This window comes from Plecotus auritus, assembly GCF_963455305.1.
Source record: "Plecotus auritus genome assembly, chromosome: 7".
In the NCBI taxonomy this organism is placed as follows: Eukaryota; Metazoa; Chordata; class Mammalia; order Chiroptera; family Vespertilionidae; genus Plecotus; species Plecotus auritus.
In genome coordinates, this window is record NC_137774.1 from 60606091 (window position 1) to 60626712 (window position 20622).

The 20622-nt window shown below is 38.9% G+C and overlaps 1 protein-coding gene across 1 annotated transcript in view; it reads left to right on the top strand.

Moving 5' to 3' along the window:
* Nucleotides 1–20622, top strand: part of LOC308252651 (phospholipid-transporting ATPase ABCA3-like) — a gene marked incomplete at both ends in the record, with an annotated part of 346909 nt that overhangs the window by 274886 nt on the left and 51401 nt on the right. The window contains 1 exon segment of the mRNA XM_080677416.1: nucleotides 11770–11948. Within this exon segment, the coding sequence (XP_080533542.1) occupies nucleotides 11770–11948 (179 nt within the window).

Here is a 20622-nt window from a genome sequence, read left to right on the forward strand (position 1 = left end):
GATCTGAAATATGAGGAAACAAAAAACACCCAACCAGAAAAACAAAAAGAAAAAAGAATCCAAAAATATGAAGATAGTGTAAGGAGCCTCTGGGACAACTTTAAGCGTACCAACATCCGAATTATTGTGGTGCCAGAAGAAGAGAGAGTGCAAAATATTGAAAACCTATTAGAAGAAATAATGACAGAAAACTTCCCCTACCTGGTGAAAGAAATAGACTTATAAGTCCAGGAAGTGCAGAGAACCCCAAACAAGAGGAATCCAAAGAGGACCACACCAAGACACATCATAATTAAAATGCCAAGGGCAAAAGACAAAGAGAGAATCTTGAAAGCAACAAGAGAAAAACCATTAGTTACCTACAAGGGAGTACCCATACGAATGTCAGCTGATTTCTCAACAGAAACTATTCAGGCCAGAAGGGAGTGGCAAGAAATATTCAAAGTGATGAACAGCAAGGACCTACAACCAAGATTACCCAGCAAAGCTATCATTCAGAATTGAAGGTCAGATAAAGAGCTTCACAGATAAGAAAAAGCTAAAGGAGTTCATCACCACCAAACCAGGATTATATGAAATGCTGAAGGGTATTCTTTAAGAAGAGGAAGAAGAAGAAAAAGGAGAAAAGATATAAATTATGAACAACAAAATGACAACAAATACATGCCTATCAACAAGTGAATCTAAAAATCAAGTGAATAAAAAATCTGATGAACAGAATAAACTGATGAGTATAATAGAATCAGGGGCATAGAAAGGGAGTGGACTGACAATTCTCGGGTGGAAGAGGGTATTAGGGGTGTGGACAAAAATCTTACACCTATGGATGAAGACAGTGGCAGGGGGTAAGGGCATGGGATGGGGTGGGGAATCAGGTAGAGGGGAGATATGGGGGGAAAAAAGAGGAACATCTGTAATAATCTGAACAATAATGATTTATTAATAAATAAATAAATAAATAAATAAATAAATAAATAAATAAATAAAAGTAATGTCCATCGCTAGCTACACATTTTCCCCGTATTTCAGGTAATTTGTGGCTACCGTCCCAATAGAACTTTTCTTGTTTTGAGGCAAACCATTCAGAGACCCAATTTTCCACTTCTTTGTATGATTTGAAGTGCTGCTCAGAAAGTGTGTGTGCCATCGATAGGAACAAGTGGTAATCTGTAGGAGCAAGGTCTGCTGAATACAGTGGGTGGGTTAATACTTCCCAGGCAAGATCTTTTAATGTGTTTTTAACTGGTTTTGAAGTGTGTGATGGCGCATCATGATGAAGCAAAATTACTTTGCCATGTCTTCTGGCACATTCTGGTCATTTCACGATCAAAGCATGGTTCAAATTGATTATTTGTTGTCAGTAGCGATCAGTATTAATGGTTTCACCTGGTTTTAGAAGCTCATAATACACTACACCTTCCTGATCCCACCAAATGCAGAGCATTGTCTTCTTTCTGAAGTGATTTGGCCTTGCAGTCAATGTTGATGGTTGACCTGGATCAACCCAGGATTTTGTGCATTTGGGATTCCCAAAATAAATCCACTTTTCATTGCCAGTCACAATTCAATACAAAAAAAGACTTTATTTCGTGCCGTTGAAGCAACGTTTTACTGATGACTTCAGTTTTCCATTTGTCTTTTGTTCAATTGATGTGGCACCCATTTTCCTTCCTTTAAAATCTTTCCCATTGCTTGTAAATGATCAAAACAATCAGAAATTGTTTGCTGAGCAACATTTAATCTTTCTGTAAGTTGTTTTGACATGCATCTTTATCCAATAATGCTTGTAATTGTTGGTCTTCAAAAATTTTTGGTTGATAGACATTCTTTGTCTTTCACATCAAAATCATCACTTTTGAAGTGTTTAAACCAGTGTTCACAAGTATCTTGAGCTGGAGCATGTTCACCATAAACTTCCCAAAATATATGATAACTTTTTCTTCAAAATAAAGTAATGAATTAAAACTTCCCACAAATGCTCTTTTTTTTGGCATGAAATTCGACATTTTTAGGTGTAAAAATATCTATGATGCTAACACCTTAAACAAATTTGACACATAAAGTTTTGAAGCTTGCTGTCAATACAACAAAATAGCATACATATCAAATCGCATATATATCAACATATGTGTAACTCCAACTATTGAAAAAAATCTGCATTGTTAACTGGTACAACTAGTATATATATTCAAGTGGGACTGAAGAATAACATAGCTGAAATAAAGAAAACTCTTGAAGGAAACAATAGTAGACTTGAAGAAGCTGAAGACCAAATGATCAAGTTAGAAGACAAGGTAGGAAAAAACCTCACTCTGAGCAGCAATTGGGGGGGAAAAGGCAGTAGAAGAGTTTAACAGAGCTTTGGGACAACATTTTCATCATAGGGGTGACAGAAGAAAAAGAATATGAGCAAGGAATAGAAATCCTATTTGAAGAAATAATGACAGAAATCTTCCCTGACCCGGTGAAGGAAATAGTCACACAAGTCTAGGAAACACAGAGAGTCCCAATCAAAATGAACATCAAAAGACCCACACAGAGAAACATCACAATTAAAATGGCAAATTTTAAAGACAAAGAAAGAATCTTAATGGGAGCAAGAGAGAAGCAGAGTGTATGTGCAAGGACCTCCCATTAGGTTGTCAGCTGATTTCTCAATAGAAACACTTCAGACGAGAGGGAGTGGCATGAAGTTTACTAAGTAATGAAAAGCAAGGGACTGAATCCAAGACTACTCTATCCAGCAAGTCTATCATTCAAAATTCATGGTGAAATAAAGAGCTTTACAGAGAAACAAAAACTAATGCAGTTTATTACCACCAAACTAGCCCTGCAAGAAATGCTAAAGGGACTGTTGTAAGAAGAAATGGGGGCTTGTGGGGGGGGGAGAGAAACACAAATATAAGTAATAAAAATGGCAACTTAGCAATAATAACTTTATGTAAATCGCTCAAGTGCTCCAATAAAAGTATACAGGGTAGCTGAATGGATAGGAAAACATGACCCATATATACATATCATTATAAATAAAAGCCTAAGTGACTGTTTTGACTGAACAACCTGAATGACCATTTGCTATGACAAGCACTGATCACCAGGGGGCACACGCTCAATGCAGGAGCTGCCCCCTGGTGGTCAGTGCGCTCCCATAGCCAACCTCCCGTGATCCCTCCCACTCCCCGCCCCCACATGCAAGAATTCGTGCACCGGGCCTCTAATGCTATATATAAGAGATCCACCTCAGAACAAAAGACTCGCACAGGATATAAGTGAATGGATGGGGAAAATTTTTTCATGCAAATGGAAACAAAAAAAGATGTGGGATAGTAATACCTACATTTCCCAAAATAGACTTCAAAGTGAAGGCCATAACAAAAGACAATGAAGGCCACTTCATAATACTAAAGGTATTGATCCATCAAGAGGATATAACCCTGGTAAACATATATGCACCCAATATAGGAGCGCCCAGATATATAAAAAAACTTGTGGAGGACTTAAAGGGAGAGATCTACAGCAATACAATCATAGTAGAGGACTTTAATACCCCACAGACATTACTGGATAGATCTTCCAGACAAAAAATCAACAAGGAAACAGTGACCCTAAATGACACAATAAATTTAATGCATTTAATTGACATTTACAGAACATTTCACCCCAAAGTTGTAGAATATACATTCTTCTCAAGTACACATATGACATTTTAAAAAATAGACCACATGTTAGCACAGAAACTAAGTACAAGTCCAAGAAGGTTGAAATCACATCAAGCATCTTCTTGGATCACAATAGCATAAAACTAGAAATCAACTTCAATTTAAACACCCAAAAGCATTAAAACACATCATGGAGGCTAAATCACATGTTAACAATGAATGGATTACCAATGGGGTCAAGGAAGAAACCTAAAACTTCCTGAAAACAAATGAAAATGAACACACAACAGCAAAAGCAGTCCTGAGAAGGAATTTCATAGCATTACAGGCTGTGGAAACCATTAGTCTTTGTTTCTCTATCAGGGTCCCCGGATAGTTAAGGCCAATGGAAGCACAGAGGCCTTGTTGTCAATAAACCAGAATGGCCAAGGCTGCTCTGAGCATGAGCCTAATTGGGGTGCCCAAGGCCAAGATACCATGAGCGGGTGCAAGGACAATGTGCCCTTCTGTAGCCAAAATATGATTGATGTAACTATTGGCACGAAGCCTTCTTTGTCTAAGGAGTAATATACAAGTATATTACTAAGGCCAGTGTGCTGGGCAGAGCAGAGGCTAGAGAGCTCAGAGAAGCAGAGGCGGTAGGCACAGAGAATGTAGCTCCTATGTATGTGTGCGGGAGAGGCTAGAGAGCACAGATGGAGCTGAGAGCTGCTGCTGCGATGTAAGATGAAGACTCCTGGCTCAGAGGTAGCTACTATGTGAGGCTACAGAGACCAGCCAGTGTGAGAGACAGGAGAAGCTGCTGAGGCAAAGAGCTTAGGTACCACTATGATGTGAGGCGGCGAGTCTAGGGGACAGCGTGAAGCTGCTTAGATTAATAGCTGTGGGTACAGAGACAGATGCTGCTGTGTGAGAAAGATGTACATGTTAACCAGCCAGTGTTCGACTGCCTGCCTATATGAGACTGCTGTATAGGCCTGTTCTGTCTGATGGCTATGTGGCCACTGGCTTCTGCAATAAAGACGCATTCTTATACACCCACAACCTTTCATGGCTTCTCCGTCTAAGACCTGGTGTCCTAGGAGGTCCAGCCCCAGGCAGATGGGCTTAGACACAGCACTTGTAGCTAGTGAGCAGAGGATAAAGGAGGAATGTGGACTAAGTTCCCAGCTGTCAGTACAGTGGGCAGGGTTCCAGAAGGACCTGCCCTGGTATAGTCCAGAAGCATTTAGAAGAATACATGGACTCAGAGCAACTCAGAGCAGCAGTGCTTGTGCAGTGATCCTGCTGTCTCTGACATAACCCTACCTTAAGAAACAAGAAAAATTTCTAATGAACTATATAATCCTACAATTTAGAGAATTAGGAAGAGAACAACAAGCAAAGCCCAGGGTAAGTAGAAGAAAGGAAATATTAATCAGAACACAAATTAATGACACAGAGACTAAAAAACAAAACAGAAGATCAATAAAATCAAGAGTTGGTCCTTTTAAAAGGTAAACAAGACTGATGAACATTTAGCCAAACTCATCAAGATACAAAGAGAAAGACCTATATAAATATAATCAGAAACAAAAGAGGTGAAGTAACAACTGACCCCACAGATATACAAAGACTCTTAAGAAAATACTATGAGCAACTATATGCCAACAAACTGGACAACCTGAATGAAATGGACAAATTCCTAGAAAAATACAATCTTCTAAAACTAAATCAGAAATAATCAGAAAACCTAATAGGTCAATAACTACTGATGAAATTGAAGCAGTAATATATATATATTAAAAAAAAACTCTCAGCAAACTAAAGCCCTGGCCTAGACGGCTTCACAGGGTAGTTTTATCAAATATTAAAAGATCTAACACCTATATGCCTCAAACTATTCCAAAAATTCCAAGAGGAAGGAACACTTCCAAGCTCTTTTTACAAGGCCATCATTACTCTAATTCCAAAACCAGATAAACACAAAAAAAGAATTAAAGGCCAATATCCCTCATGAACATAGATGCTAAAATCCTCAACAAAATATTAGCAAATCAGATTCAGCAATATATTCAAAAGATCATACACTATGACCAAGTGAAATTTATTCCAGTGATGCAAGGATAGTACAATATCTGCAAATCAGTAAGTGTGATGCATCACATAAACAAGTTGAAAGACAAAAATCACATGATCCTATCAATAGACACAGAAAAAAAAATGGACATATTCTACCACCCACTTATGATAAAAACTCTCAGTAAAGTGGAATAGAGAAAACATACCTCGATATAATAAAGGCCATATATGACAAACTCGTAGCTAACATCATACTCAATGGGGCCAAAGTAAAAGTGTTTTTCTCAAGATCAGGAACAAGACAGGGTCATCCACTTTCACCACTAGTAGTGGAAGTCTTAGCCACAGCAATCAGATAAAATAGGAAAGGAAGATGTAAAACTATGATTATTTGCATATGGCATTATACAGTATTGTATGTAGAGAACCCTAAAGATTCCACCAAAACACTATTAAAACTGATAAATTAATTTAGTAAATAGCAGGATACAAAATAAATATTCAGAAATTGGTTTCATTTTTACACACCAAAATGAACTGTCATAAAGGAAAACTAAAGTATATTCTCATTTACAATTACATCAAAAATACAAAATATGTAGAAATAAACTTAACCAAGGAGATAAAACAACAACAACAACATCTGTATTCAGGAAATTATAAGACACTGAAGAAAGAAATGGAAGAAGATTCAAATAAATGGCAGCATGTACCATGCTCTTGGATGGAAAGAATTAACATAATTACTACCCAAAGAAATTTATAGATTCAATGTTATTCCTATCAAAATACCAATGGTGTATTTCACAGAACTAGAAAAAAATAATAAAAAAAATTGTATGGAACCACAAAAGTCCATGAATAGCCTCAGCAATCTTGAAAAAGAAGAACAGAGTTGGAGTTATTATGCCATATAAAACTATACTATAAGGATAAAGTAATTAAAACAGCATGTTCCTGGCATGTAAATGGACACATAAATTAGTGGAACAAAATAGCCCCAAAACAAGTCCATGGTCAATTAATTCACAAAGGAAGCAAGAACATACAATGAAGTAAAGACTGTTTATTCAATAAATGGTGTTGGGAAAATTGAACAGATATGTACAAAAAATGAAACTAGATCACCTTCTTATACCACACACAACAATAAATGCAAAATGAATGAAAGACTTAAAATGTAAGACTCAAAACCATAAAAGTCCCAGGAGAAAACACAGGCAGTAATATCTCAGGCATTTTTCTTAGCAGTATTTTTTCTGACATATCTCCTCATGCAAGAGGTAAATAAAGAAAAAAGAAACAAGTGGGATTACATGAAGCTAAAAGGACTTTACACAACAAAGAAAATCATCAACAAAATGAAGTCAGCCGACTGAAGGGGAGAAGATATTTGCCAAGGTTAAAAAAACTCCTAATACTCAACACCAAAACCAAAACAAATCAACAACAATTGCCTGCAAGGATGTGGAGGAAAAGGAACCTCATGCACTGTTAGTGTGAATGCAGACTGGTCCGGCCACTATGGAAAAATAGTATGGAGGATCCTTAATAAATTAAAAGTGGACCTGCTTTATGACCAAGCAATTCCACTTCTGGATATATATACAAAGAAACCCAAAACATTAATTCAAAAGAATATATGCACCCTATGTACATTGCAGCATTATTTACAAGAGCTAAGATATGGAAGCAACTCAAGTGCCCATCAATAGACAAGTGGATAAAAATATGGTGGTACATATATACAATGAAATATCATTCAGCCATAAAAAGGAATGAAATCTTACCACTTGTGACATGGATGGACATGAAGGTATTATGCTAAGTGAAAAAGTCAGACAGAAAAAGACAAATACCATATGATTTTACTTATGTGGCTCTAAAGAACAAAACAAACAAAAAAAATTTAAACAGATTCATAGACACAGATAATAGAATGATGGTTGCCAGCAGGGAGGAAATTGGGGACCTGGGTGTAAATGGTGAAGGAGTTAAGAAGTGCAAATTGGTTTTCATAGAATAGTTATGAGTATGTAAAATACAGTATAAGAAATATAGTTAATAATATGCAATAACTATTCATGGTGTCAGGTGGATACTAACCACCATACCATAAACCTGAAACTAATCTACACTAATAAAAGAGTAAGATGCAAATTGACCGTACCTTCGTGACGCCCACCAGCCAATCAGGAGTGAGTATGCAAATTAACCCAACAAAGATGGTGGGTTAATTTGCACACGCAGGCGCCAAGCTGCCAGGGGTGGGGCGGGATGCTTGCATCATTGCCATGGTGATTATACAGGCATTCCACACTGCCCCAGCCACTCCGAGCCTCTGGGCAGCATGGGAAGGTGGAAAGGCAGCTCCAGCCAGAGCGAAGGCGGTGCCAGCAGCCAGGTGAAGGAAGGCCCTTTCTTGCATGAATCTTTGTACATCAGGCTTCTAGTACAAAATAATATTGAATGTCAAGTGTAATTGACAAATAAATATTAAAGATTAAAAATAGAGAGATCAGAAAAACATAACATTAAGTAACAATAGGTTCCAGAAGACCACATAAAGTATTATACTATTTCTATGAAGTTCAAATTTTAAAATTAAAATATTATTTACTGAATATATATAAACCAGTGGCCTGGTGCACAAAATTCATGCACATTAAAAGGGGATTAATTAGAGGAAATATTTTAATATTGCTATTTGCCCTTTCTCTATAATAGAAGTATCGGAGATGAAAGAAAATTAATCAAATGTATATGAAAATCTTCCTCCTGTCAGAGTCTGGGGTGCACCACAGGACCCAGAGTCAAGTGCCTACCCACCCACATGTGCCTCAAAATCGCACGAGACCCAGACCTGGCCGCCCCCACCCCCCAATGGGCTAGATCCAGACCTGGCAGGTCCCAGCCTTGTCAAGCCCCACCAGGCGGGGGGCACAGCCTCAGGCCCCCTGGCCCGGCACTGGGGCAGGAGGTGCAGCCTGCGGTCCCCCAGCCTGGGCCTGGGTCGGGGGGCACGCTTTGAGGTCCCCTGTCAAGCCCTGCCAGGTGGGGGGCACAGCCTGAGGTCCCCTGTCAAGCCCCATGGGGGTGGGGTGGGGTGGCCCAGGCACAGGTCCCTGTGGATTGCTCATTAAGGCTCGTTACGGGAACTCAGCCTCCACTGTGGGTGCAGCCATCTTGCGTTATGGAAACCCCGCCTCCGCTGTGGGGGCCGCCATCTTTGTGGTGGAGTGATGGTAAATTTACATATTCCCTCTTTATTAGATAGGATATGTAATTGTCTACTTGTATTTGAGATAGGAATTCAGAACACAATTACTCATAGTGGTTACTTCTGGATGATGGAAAAGTGAAGGAACACATAAAGTATGGAAAGGGAGTGAAAGGAGTAGCTTGACAGCAGAGAGAGCTGACAAACTACCTCAATCAGGTAATCAGGTTCAACATCAACAGTGATAAATCATATTGAGAGTATGAATTTTTTTGATGATATAAAATGGCACTTCTGTGATCTTATTCCCCAAATCCCATGAACTCATTAGACTTGTTTAATTATGGAAAAAAAAAAAAAGATCCCAATTGGAGGGCATCCTACAAAATGCCTGACCAGTACCACTCAAAACTGTCAGTGTCATCAAAAATAAGGAAAATCAGAGAAACTGTCACAGCCAAGAAGTACCTAAGGAATCATGACTACTAAATGTAGTATTCTGGATTGGATTATGGAACAACAACAAAAGAACATTACATTATTTATTTAATTTTTAGAGAGAGAGAGATTTGCTGCTCCATTTATTTATGCATCATTGAGTGTGCCCTGACTGACGATGGAACCCACAGCCTCGGCTTATCAGGACAACACTCTAACCAACTGAGCTCCTGTCCAGAGCAAGAATGTTACATTATTTTAAAAACTAGAAAATCCAAATAAATTAGGAACTTTAGTTAACAATGATGTATTGATATTTGTTCATTAATTGTAACATGTACCACACCAATGTATGCTGTTAATAATAAGAGAAACTGGATGCAGGATATATGGATTTATTTCTCTGTACTATTTTCAATTTTTTTTTGGTAAATTTAAAGCCATTCTAATTTTTTTCTTAAATAAGGGGCATTTGCAATCCTATTATAACATTCATTCTGCTCTTTTTACTTAACTTTCTTCTCAAGAAAGTTCAGGCCCTGGCTGGTGTGGCTCAGTTGGCTGGGCACCATCTGTGCCCAGAAAGGTTGCCAGTTCAATTCCTGGACCATATAGTCTCAATATCTAGTAGGGGCCTGAGGGCAGGAGGCAGATGATTGATGTTCTGCTTTCATATCGATGTTTCTCCTCTCTCCTTCTTCCTTCCTGTAGCTCTAAAAATCAATGCTGTTCTTAAAAAAAAAAAAAAAAAAAAAAAGTTCACAAGTGTCAGAAAATGGTTAATTTTTTACCATTTTAAAGCATAGTAAAAATAAATAAATAAAATAATAAAGCATAGTGTGTTATCTTTTTCACTAGTATTTACATTTTAATACCTTCCCCAAATTATTAATGTAAAATTTTACATTTCTGAAAGGATTTAAGGAATATTTTTATGGCATGCAATAATTATGGAACATATCAATTAACCTGTCAATAGTCATAGGCTTATTTGATTATCGTATATTATACTCTTGAAAATAAGCTTTCAAAATTTATTATTCAAATGGTATTTGTGTAGCAGAACAATCACTTCTCACACTCTAAATGCTCTTCAACTTAGCCTAACATTTCATTTTATCCTATACTAGAGGCACAGTGCACAAAATTTGTGCACAGGGGTTTGTGTCCCTCAGCCCAGCCTGCACCCTCTCCAATCTGGGACCCCTCAAGGGATGTCTGACTGCCCGTTTCGGCCCAATCCCACTGGGCAGTCGGACATCCCTCTCACAATCCAGGACTGCTGGATCCCAACTGCTCACCTGCCTGCCTTCCTGATTGCCCCTAACCACTTCTGCCTGCCAGCCTGATCACCCCCTAACCACTCCCGTGCCAGCCTAATTGATACCTAACTGCTCCCCTGCCAGCCTGTTTGCCCCTAACTACCCTCCCCTCCAGGCCTGGTCACCCCTAACTGCCTTCCCCTGCAGGCCTGGTCCCCCCCAACTGCTCTCCCCTGCAGGCCTGGGTCCCCCCCAACTGCCCTTCCCTGCAGGCCGGGTTGCCCCCAGCTTCCCTCCTCTGCCAGCCTGGTCACCCCTAACTGCCCTCCCCTGCAGGCCATCTTGTGGTGGCCATCTTGTGTCCACATGGGGGCAGCCATCTTTGACCACATGGGGGCAGCCATCTTGTGTGTTGGAGTGATGGTCAATTTGCATATTATTCTTTTATTAGATAGAATTAGATGGAATAGAGGCCTGGTGCATGGGTGGGGGCCAGCTGGTTTTCCCTGAAGGGTGTCCCAGATCAGTGTGGGGGTTCCCTTGGGGTGTGGGGCAGCCTGGGCGAGGGGCCTGTGGTGGTTTGCAGGCCGGCCACGCCCCCCGGTGACCCAAGTGGAGGCCCTGGTATCTGGGATTTATTTATCTTATATAATTGAAACTTTGTAGCCTTGAGTGAAGGCCTGGGCCTGCCAGGGTGTGTGGAAAGCGTGGCTTCCTCCATCACCAGGGGCAACTCAAGCCTCCTGCTCTCTCCAGCTCCATGGCTGCCGCCTTTTTTGTTGGAATTTATTTATCTTCTATAATTGAAACTTTGTAGCCTTAAGTGGAGGCCTGGGCCTGCCAGGATGTGCGGAAAGCTTGGCTTCCTCCATCTCCAGGGAAACCCAAGCCTCCTGCTCACTCCATGGCCACAGCCATCTTGGTTGGGTTAATTTGCATACTCACTTCTGATTGGCTGGTGGGCATGGCTTGTGGTGTAGTGGAGTGATGGTTAATTTGCATATTACTCTTTTATTAGAAAGGATTTCTTCCTATTTGTTGTTTTCTTAGATGTATTCATTGTGTCAATGTCCTGCAGTAAGCTCTCTCTCTCCTTCCCCGCTGCTCTCTATCCCTTTGCCATTTTCAGATGCTGCAAAGACTGTTTATTCTTTGGAAGATAAATGGATTGGACTATATATGGTTATGATGAGTACCTCAGGCTTTGTTTGCCTTCTCTTGCTTATCTTTTGGGACACAGCTTTGTGGAAACTAAGAGCATTTCTCAATCGATACATTTACTTTGGCATCTATAAGACATATCAGAAGGTGAGTAATTAAGCGTAACCCTTAAGAATAACTCTAAAACAAATGGAACATTAGACCTGAATGTCATGTTACTGCATATAACTACCTCAGTTAATAGAGAGAAGAAAACACTATGTCCCCAGAAATATATTTTCTTAAATAAAATTTACTAAGGTATAATTTACCTACAGTAAACTGTATTCATTTTGCTGATCACTTCAAAGAACTAAATTTTGTCTATTAATTTGCTCTATTATTGACTATTTTCTCTTTTATTGATTTTCTTTTTTTTTTTTTTTGGTTCTTTATCATTTCCTTCCATCTACTTTTGGTTTACTCCCCATTGTTCTAGTTTCTTTAGGTAAAACCTGAAGCCATAGCATTTATGTCTTTCTTCTTTTCTAATATAAACATTGAATACTAAACATTTCCCTACAAGCAGTGCTCTAGCTGTACCCTGAAAAAAATTGATTTCTTATAGTCTTATTATCATTTAAATGTTCAAAATATTTTCTAATTTCCTGTATGATTTCTTTTTGGACATATGGATTATTTAAAAGTTTGTATATTAATTTCCAAATATTTGGGAGTTTTCTAAATATATTGTTGTTACTGATTCCTAATTTAGTTCCTCTATGGTCCACTACGTAATTTTTTATTTTATTATATACTAGAGGCCTGGTGCATGAATTCGTGCATGGGTGGGGTCCCTAGGCCTGGCCGGTGATCAGGGCCAATCAGGGCCTTACAGCTGCTGGCCAGGACTTTCCTTCATTCCACTCTGCCCCCTGGTGGTCAGCACATGTCATAGTGAGTGGTCAAACTCCGAGTTGGTAGAACTCCCAAGGAGGAAATTTGCATATTAGCCTTTTATTATATAGGATTTTAAATTCTTTATTGTTGAAAGTATTATATATGTCCGTTTTCTTTCATTTATCTCTCCCAGCCTGCCCCGGCCCCCCAGCATAGGTCTTCATCCCCCTATTGTCTGTGTCCATGGGCCATGTATATATGCATACAAGTTCATTGGTTGATCTCTTCCCAAGTGCCCCCCCATGCCTTTCGCCCCACCCCGCTTCCTCTGCCTTCTCTCTGAGGTGTGACAGTCTGTTCAATGCTTCTATGTCTCTGGATCTATTTTTTTTTCATCAGTTTATGTTGTTCATTATATTCCACATATGAGTGAGGTCATGTAATGCTTATCTTTCTCCGACTGGCTTATTTCATTTAGTATAATGCTCTCCAGTTTCATCCATGCTGTTGTGAATGGTAAGAGTTCTTTCTTCTTTACAGCTGCATAGTATTCCATTGTGTAAATGTACCATGTTTTTTTAATCCACTCATCTGCTAATGGGCACTTGGGCTGTTTCCAAATCTTAGCTATTATAAATTGAGATTCTATGAACATAGGGGTGCATACATTCTTTCTGATTGGTGTTTTTGATTTCTTGGGGTATATTTCTAGAAGTGGGATCACTGGGTCAAATGGGAGTTACATTTTTTAATTTTTTTAAGGAAACTCCATACTGTTTTCCACAGTGTCTGCACCAGTCTGCAATCCCACCAGCAGTGTACAAGGGTTCCTTTTTTTCCACATCCTTGCCAACACTTGTTGTTTGTTGATGGTAACCATTCTGACAGGTGTGAGGTGATGGCTCATTGTTGTTGTTTTTTTTATTGTTTAAAGTATTACATATAGTAGTACATATATCTCCTTTTTCTCCCCCATTGACCTTCCCCTAACCTCCCCTACCCCCTGTCGCATGCCCTCATCCCACCCCATAGTGTCCTGTGTCCATTGGTTGTGCTTATATGTATGCATACAAGTCCTTTGGTTGATCTCTTTCCCCCCCTCTCCCAACACTCCCCAGCCTTCCCGCTGTAATTTGACAGTCTGTTCGGTGCTTTACTGCCTCTGTATCTACCTTTTGGTTCATCAGGTTATAATGTTCTTTATTTTCCATAAATGAGTGAGATCATGTGGTATTTTTCTTTCATTGCCTGGCTTATTTCACTTAACATAATGCTCTCCAGATCCATCCATGCTGCTGCAAATGGTAAGAATTCCTTCTTTTTTATAGCAGCGTAGTATTCCATTGTGTAGATGTACCATAGTTTTCTAATCCACTCATCTGCTGATGGGAATTTAGGCTGTTTCCAAATCTTAGCTATCGTGAATTGTGCTGCTATGAACATAGGGATGCCCCATTGTTGTTTTGATTTGATTCTTTTGGATGATCAGTGACTTTGAACATTTTGTCATATGCCTCTTGGTCTTTTATATGTCCACTTTGGAGAAGTGTCTATTTAGGTCCTTTGACCATTTTTTAATTGGAATATTTATCTTCCTTTGTTAAATTGTATGAGTTCCCTATAAATTTTGGTGATTAATACCTTTGCCAATGTATCATTGGCAAATTAGTTCTCCCATGCAGTGGGCTTTCTTGTTATTTTTATGATTTTTTTTTCTGTGCAAAAGCTTTTTATTTTGATGTAGTCCCATTTGTTTATTTTCTCTTAGGAAATTTATATTGGTAAACATATTGCTATGAGAGATGTCTGAGATTTTTCTGCCTATGGATTCTTCTGAGATTTTTATGGCTTCCTGTCTTACATTTAAGTCCTTTAACCATTTTGAGTTTATTTTTGTGTGTGACATCAGCTGGTCATCTAGCTTCATTTTTTCACATGTACCTTACCAAATTTCCCAACACCATTTATTGAAGAGACTGTCTTGACTCCACTGTATGCTTTTTCCTCCTTTGTCAAAGCTTGGGTTGATCTCTGGGTTCTCTGTTCTGTTCCATTGGTCTATATGTCTGTTCTTGCACCAGTACCAGGCAATTTTGAGAACAGTGGCTTTATAATACAGCTTGAAATCTGGTATTGTGATCCCTCCGAGTTCTTCTTTCTCAGGATTGCTGCAGCTATTTGGGGTCTTTTTTATTCCAGATGAATTTTTGGAGAGTTTGTTCTAGATCTTTGAATCTATAGATAGCTCTGGGTAATGTGGACTTTTTAATGATGTTGATTCTACCAATCCATGAACACAATATATTCTTCCATTTGTTTATATCTTTCTCTATCTTGTTTTTCAACATCCTGTTTTCTGAGTACAGAAGGTCTTTTACTTCATTAGTTAAGTTTATTCCTAGGTATCCTATTTTTTTCATTGCAATTGTAAATGGAATTGTTTTTGTTTTGTTTTGTTTTAGTTTCTCTTTGTATGAGTTCATTATTATTGTATAAAAATGCCATAGATTTCTGGGTGTTAATTTTGTATCCTGCTACATTGCTGAATTCATTTATTAAATCTAGTAGTTATTTTATGGAATCTTTAGGGTTTTCTATGTTATCATGTTATCTTCAAATAATGACAGTTTTACTTTCTCTTTTCCAATTCGGATGCCTTTTATTTCTTCTTCTTGTCTGATCACTGTGGCTAGCATTTCCAGTACAATGTCAAACAAGAGTGGATAAAGTGGGCATCCCTGTCTTGTTTTCTGTTCTTAGGAGGGATGGTCTTAAATTTTGTCCATTGAGTTGTACTCAATTCTTTTAAATACAATCATATTTGTTCTTTGGCTCAACATATGATCCATCTTTGTAATGTGCCATGTGTACTTGAAATAAATATGCATTTTAATTTGTTAGTTGTAATGGTGATTAATGGTATTGCTTACATCACTTAGTCTTTAACTGACATTTTTGTCTGGTTGATTATTGATTGCTAACAAAAGGGTTTAAAATTGTTAATTTCTCCCTTTAATTCTGTGAATTGTTTCTCTATATATTTTAATCTCTATAATTATTTCAATAAACATTTATTATTGTATATCTTCCTGGTGAATTGACTTATGAAATGTCAACCTATATCTCTGGTAATATTCTTGGTCTTGAAGTCTATTTCCTCTGATATTCAAATGGTGCCTCCAGTCTTCCTGTACTTACTATTGTACAGTATATCATTTTACACCCATTTATTTTCAAACTTTTGCCTTTATATTTTAAGTGGCTCACTGTAAACAGCATGTAGTTAGTTCCTAACTTTTTATTTATTTTGATAGTTTCTGATGTTTAAATTTGAGCATTTAGTTCTTCATTGATATGGCTGTATTTCCATCTATGATATTGATTATTTGTCTTCTCTTTGTCCCTTCTTTTTCTATGCTTTCCCATTTCTGGCTTTCTGTGGGTTACTTTAATAAACTTGGCATCCTATTTTAATTTCTCAATTGACTTTTTAGCTATACTTCTTTGCATTAGCTTTAGTGATAAGTGTAGGGTTTACAAAATATGTACATAATTTTTCATAGTCTTTTTAGAATTAATATTTTAAACTTTAGAAGAATGAAACCATAAATGTCCATTTCTACCCTTCCTTGGTTATAATGCTATAGTTTTCATATGTCATTGTGCTATTGTGTTATTTATTAACTATTTTGGAGAGTTTGTTCTAGATCTTTGAAATGTGCTGTTGCTATTTTAATGGGGATTGCATTGAATCTATAGATAGATAACACATTGTGTTATTGTGTTATTTATTAACTATTATTTATTACTAGTGACCCCGTGCATGAAATTCATGCACATTATAAGGAGATTAATTATAGGAAATAATTTAATATTGCTATTTGCCCTTTCTCTGTAATAGAAGTGTCAGAGATGAAAGAAAATTAGTAAAATGTATATGAAAACCTTTCTCCTGTCAGAGTCTGGGGCGCACCACGGGACCTAGAGTCAAGTCCCTGCCCACCCACATGCACCTCAAAATCACGTGAGACCCAGACCTGGCCAGGCCTCCTACATTGGGCTAGATCCAGACCCCGCCAGTCCTACCCTTGTCAAGCCCTGCCAAGCAGGGGGCGTAGCCTCAGGTCCCCTGGCCTGGCGCCAGGACGGAGGGTGTGGCCTGAGGTCCCCCAGCCCAGACCGGGGCCGGGAGCATGCCTTTAGGTCCTCTGTCAAGCCCTGCCAGGTGGGGGACACTGCCTGAGATCCCCTGTCAAGCCCCGCTAGGTGGGGGATATGGCCTGAGGTCCCCTGTCAAGCCCAGCCAGGCAGGGGGGCGCAGCCTCAGGTTCCCCATCAAGCCCCACTGGCAGGGGGGGCCCAACCTCAGGTCCCCCATCAAGCCCTGCTGGGCAGGGGCACGGCTTGAGTTCCCCCGACCCAGCACTGGGGGTGCACCTTGAGGTCCCCTGTCAAGCCCAGCCAGGCAGGGGGGCGCAGCCTCAGGTTCCCCATCAAGCCCCGCTGGGCGGGGGTGCAGTCTGAGGTCTCCCGGCCTGGCGCTGGGGTGGGGGCAGTAGCCCAAGGTCCCCTAGCCCAGCACCAGGACAGGAAATGCACCTTGAGGTCCCCTGTCAAGCCCTGTCAAGTGAGGGGCACTGCCTGAGGTCCCCTGTCAAGCCCTGCAGGGTGGGAGAGGGCGTAGCCTCAGGTCCCTGCTGATTGCTTGTTAAGGCTCCTTATGGGAACTTGGCCTCAGCTGTGGGTGCAGCCATCTTTGTGATGGAGTGATGATCAATTAGCATATTCCCTCTTTATTAGATAGGATTGTGTCATTGTATTATTTATTAACTATGATAAATAATACTATAAATGTGGCTCTGCTTTCCACTACAGTAATCATGTTCATATTCTTATTGGTGATGGAAAGCTGTGATTACATATTTCAAAGTAATTAATAGGAAAATGCTTTTATATTTATCTACATAGATGGCATCTTTGGTGCTGTTCATTTTTCCTTTATATGTGAGTTTGCCTCTGCTATCATTTCCCTCTAGACTGAAGACTTTCTTAAACATTTCTTAAGTGAAGAACTGGAAAAGAACTACCTTAGTTTCTTTTATCTGAAAATTATTTGCCTTTATTCTTGAAGTACATAATTTTAAAAGTCTGGATTTTTAGGGTTTTTTTTCCTGCCTTTCTTCTTTTCTCAACACTAACAATGTCATTGTACTTCCTTCTGGTTTTTTAAAATTCAGATGGGAAAAAATTATCACTCAGATAATTTTTTTCTTTATAATGCATTGTGTTCTTTGGCTTTTTTCAAGAGATTCTCTTTATCTTTAATTTCCACACCAGTTTGATTATTATGTACCAAGGCATGATGCCAACGTGGCTGAAGCCATGTTTTCCAGAAACCCATTCCCTGCATTATTCCAGTCTAGAGTTGTGATGAAAAAATTCACATGATATTGTGAAGACAGGACTGAAGCAGCACAGTGCTCTCTTAAAATCATTGTGGTTAGTGGTAGTGAAGACAGATGCAAAGGTGCTGTTGGAGTCCAGCCTGTGTGTGCTCTCCCAGCCTCCCTTCACTTCTGACAGCTTGCCCCACCTGACAGCAGCCAAGGCACTAATGCACAGAGTCACCCAGAGCCTCTCTGTCCACTTTCCTCCAAAGTTCCACCCACCAGTTGGAAGTGGCTGGCTTTCAAATTCCCTGGCAGGTTCTGAACTCTCTACCTGTACTATTGCTACAGCATATCTGTTAATGACTTTTCTCTGCTTCTCCAGTGTTCCCACTTACTTTGCTCTAGGTCTATTTTTTTCCTTCTTGAGTCAATTTCAGTAATTTGTGTCTTTGAAAAACTTTATGATTTAATCTATCTAATTTATTTGTCTGCAATTGCTTATTCCTTTATAAGCCCTGTATATATGGGTATATATACACAAATACACATAAACACACACACACACATATCAGTAATAATATCCTTTTTCCTATTTCTAATTTTAGTAGCTTTAGTATACTCTCTTTTTGTCTTGATAATTGTAAATAAAGGCTTTTGGATTTTGTTCATCTTTGCAAAGAACAAACTTTGATTTTATTGATTTTCTTTATATTTCTACTAGAGGCCCTGGCCCTCACAGCCCCTGCTTTGTCCAGAGGACATCCTATCTAATTAGCATATTATGCTTTTATTATTATAGATCTTGTATTTCATTAATTTCTGTTCTAATGTTTATTTTCTTCTTTTGCTTGCTTTAGGTTTACTATGCTTTGCTTTTTTCAGTGTCTTAATGTGGCAGGTTATGAAGCTGATTTAAGATCGTTCTTCTTTAAATACAGATGTTTATGCTATAAATTTCCCTCTAAGCACTAATTTAGCTTCAGTTCAAAAAGTTTGTTATCGTGTGTCTTAATTTTCATTCATCTCAAAGAATATATGGGACACATATATTATTTTATTTTATTTTTATTTATTTTTATTTTAATAAATCTTTATTCAGATTATTACAATTGTTTCTCCTTTCTCCCCCCATAGCTCCCCTCCACCCGGTTCCCACCCCACCTTCTGCCCTTACCTCCCCCACACTGTCCTCATCCATAGGTGTATGATTTTTGTCCAGTCTCTTCATGAACCCCCCATACTCCTTTCCCCCTGAGAATTATCAGTCCACTCCCTTTCTATGCCCCTGATTCTATTATATTCACCAGATTATTCTGTTCCTCAGGTTTTTAATTCACTTGATTTTTAGGTTCACTTGTTGATAGATATGTATTTGTTGTTCATAATTTTTCTCTTTACTTTTTTCTTCTTCCTCTTCTTTAAGAATACCTTTCAGCATTTCATATAATACTGGTTTGGTGGTGATGAACTCCTTTAGCTTTTTCTTATCTGTGAAGCTCTTTATCTGCCCTTCAATTCTGAATGATAGCTTTGCTGGGTAGAGTAATCTTGGTTGTAGGTTCTTGCTATTCATCACATTGAAAATTTCTTGCCACTCCCGTCTGGCCTGCATAGTTTCTGTTGAGAAATCAGCTGACAGTCGTATGGGTGCTCCCTTGTAGGTAATTAACTTTTTTTCTCTTGCTGCTTTTAATATTCTCTCTTTGTCTTTTGCTCTTGGCATTTTAATTATGATGTGTCTTGGTGTGGTCCTCTTTGGGTTCCGTTTGTTTGGGGTTCTGTGCGCTTCCTGTGCTTGTAAGTCTATTTCTTTCACCAGGTGGGGGAAGTTTTCGGTCATTATTTCTTCAAATAGGTTTTCAGTATCTTGCTCTCTCTCTTCTTCTGGCACCCCCATAATTCTGATGTTGGTATGCTTGAAGTTGTCCCAGAGTCTTCTTACATTATCTTCAACTTTTTGGATTTTTTTTTTTTTTTGCTTTTTGCTTTTTCAGTTGAGTGTTTTTTGCTTCTTTGTATTTCAATTCTTTGACTTGATTTTTGTGTTCCTCTAGTCTGTTTTTGGGTCTCTGTATAATATTTTTTATTTCAGTCAGTGTATGTTTAATTTCTAGTTGGTCCTTTTTCATATCTTTGAGGGTCTCGTTATATTTATCGGCCTTCTCTAGGATATTCTTGAAAAGCCTTATAACCATGGTTTTGAATTCTATATCCAGTCGTTTGTTTTCCTCCATTTCTTTTGTTTGTGATCTGATTCTTTGACGCTGCATTTTCACTGCTTCCCTGAGTTGGTAAGGTAGATTTGTGTGCTAGGTTTCCAATATGGCCCAGTGGGTCGGCCTCCCCAGTTAACCTTAGGTGGACACTCTTGGTGCACCCCTTTGTGGACTGTGTGTACAGCCTTGTTGTAATTAAGTCTTGATTGTTGTTGGTATCACTGGGAAGAATTGACCTCCAGGCCAGTTGGCTGTAAGGATCAGCTGTGTCTATGCTGGCAGAAGTTCGGTGCTGGAGACAGCCTTATAGGATTAGACTTGCCAAATTGCAATAGC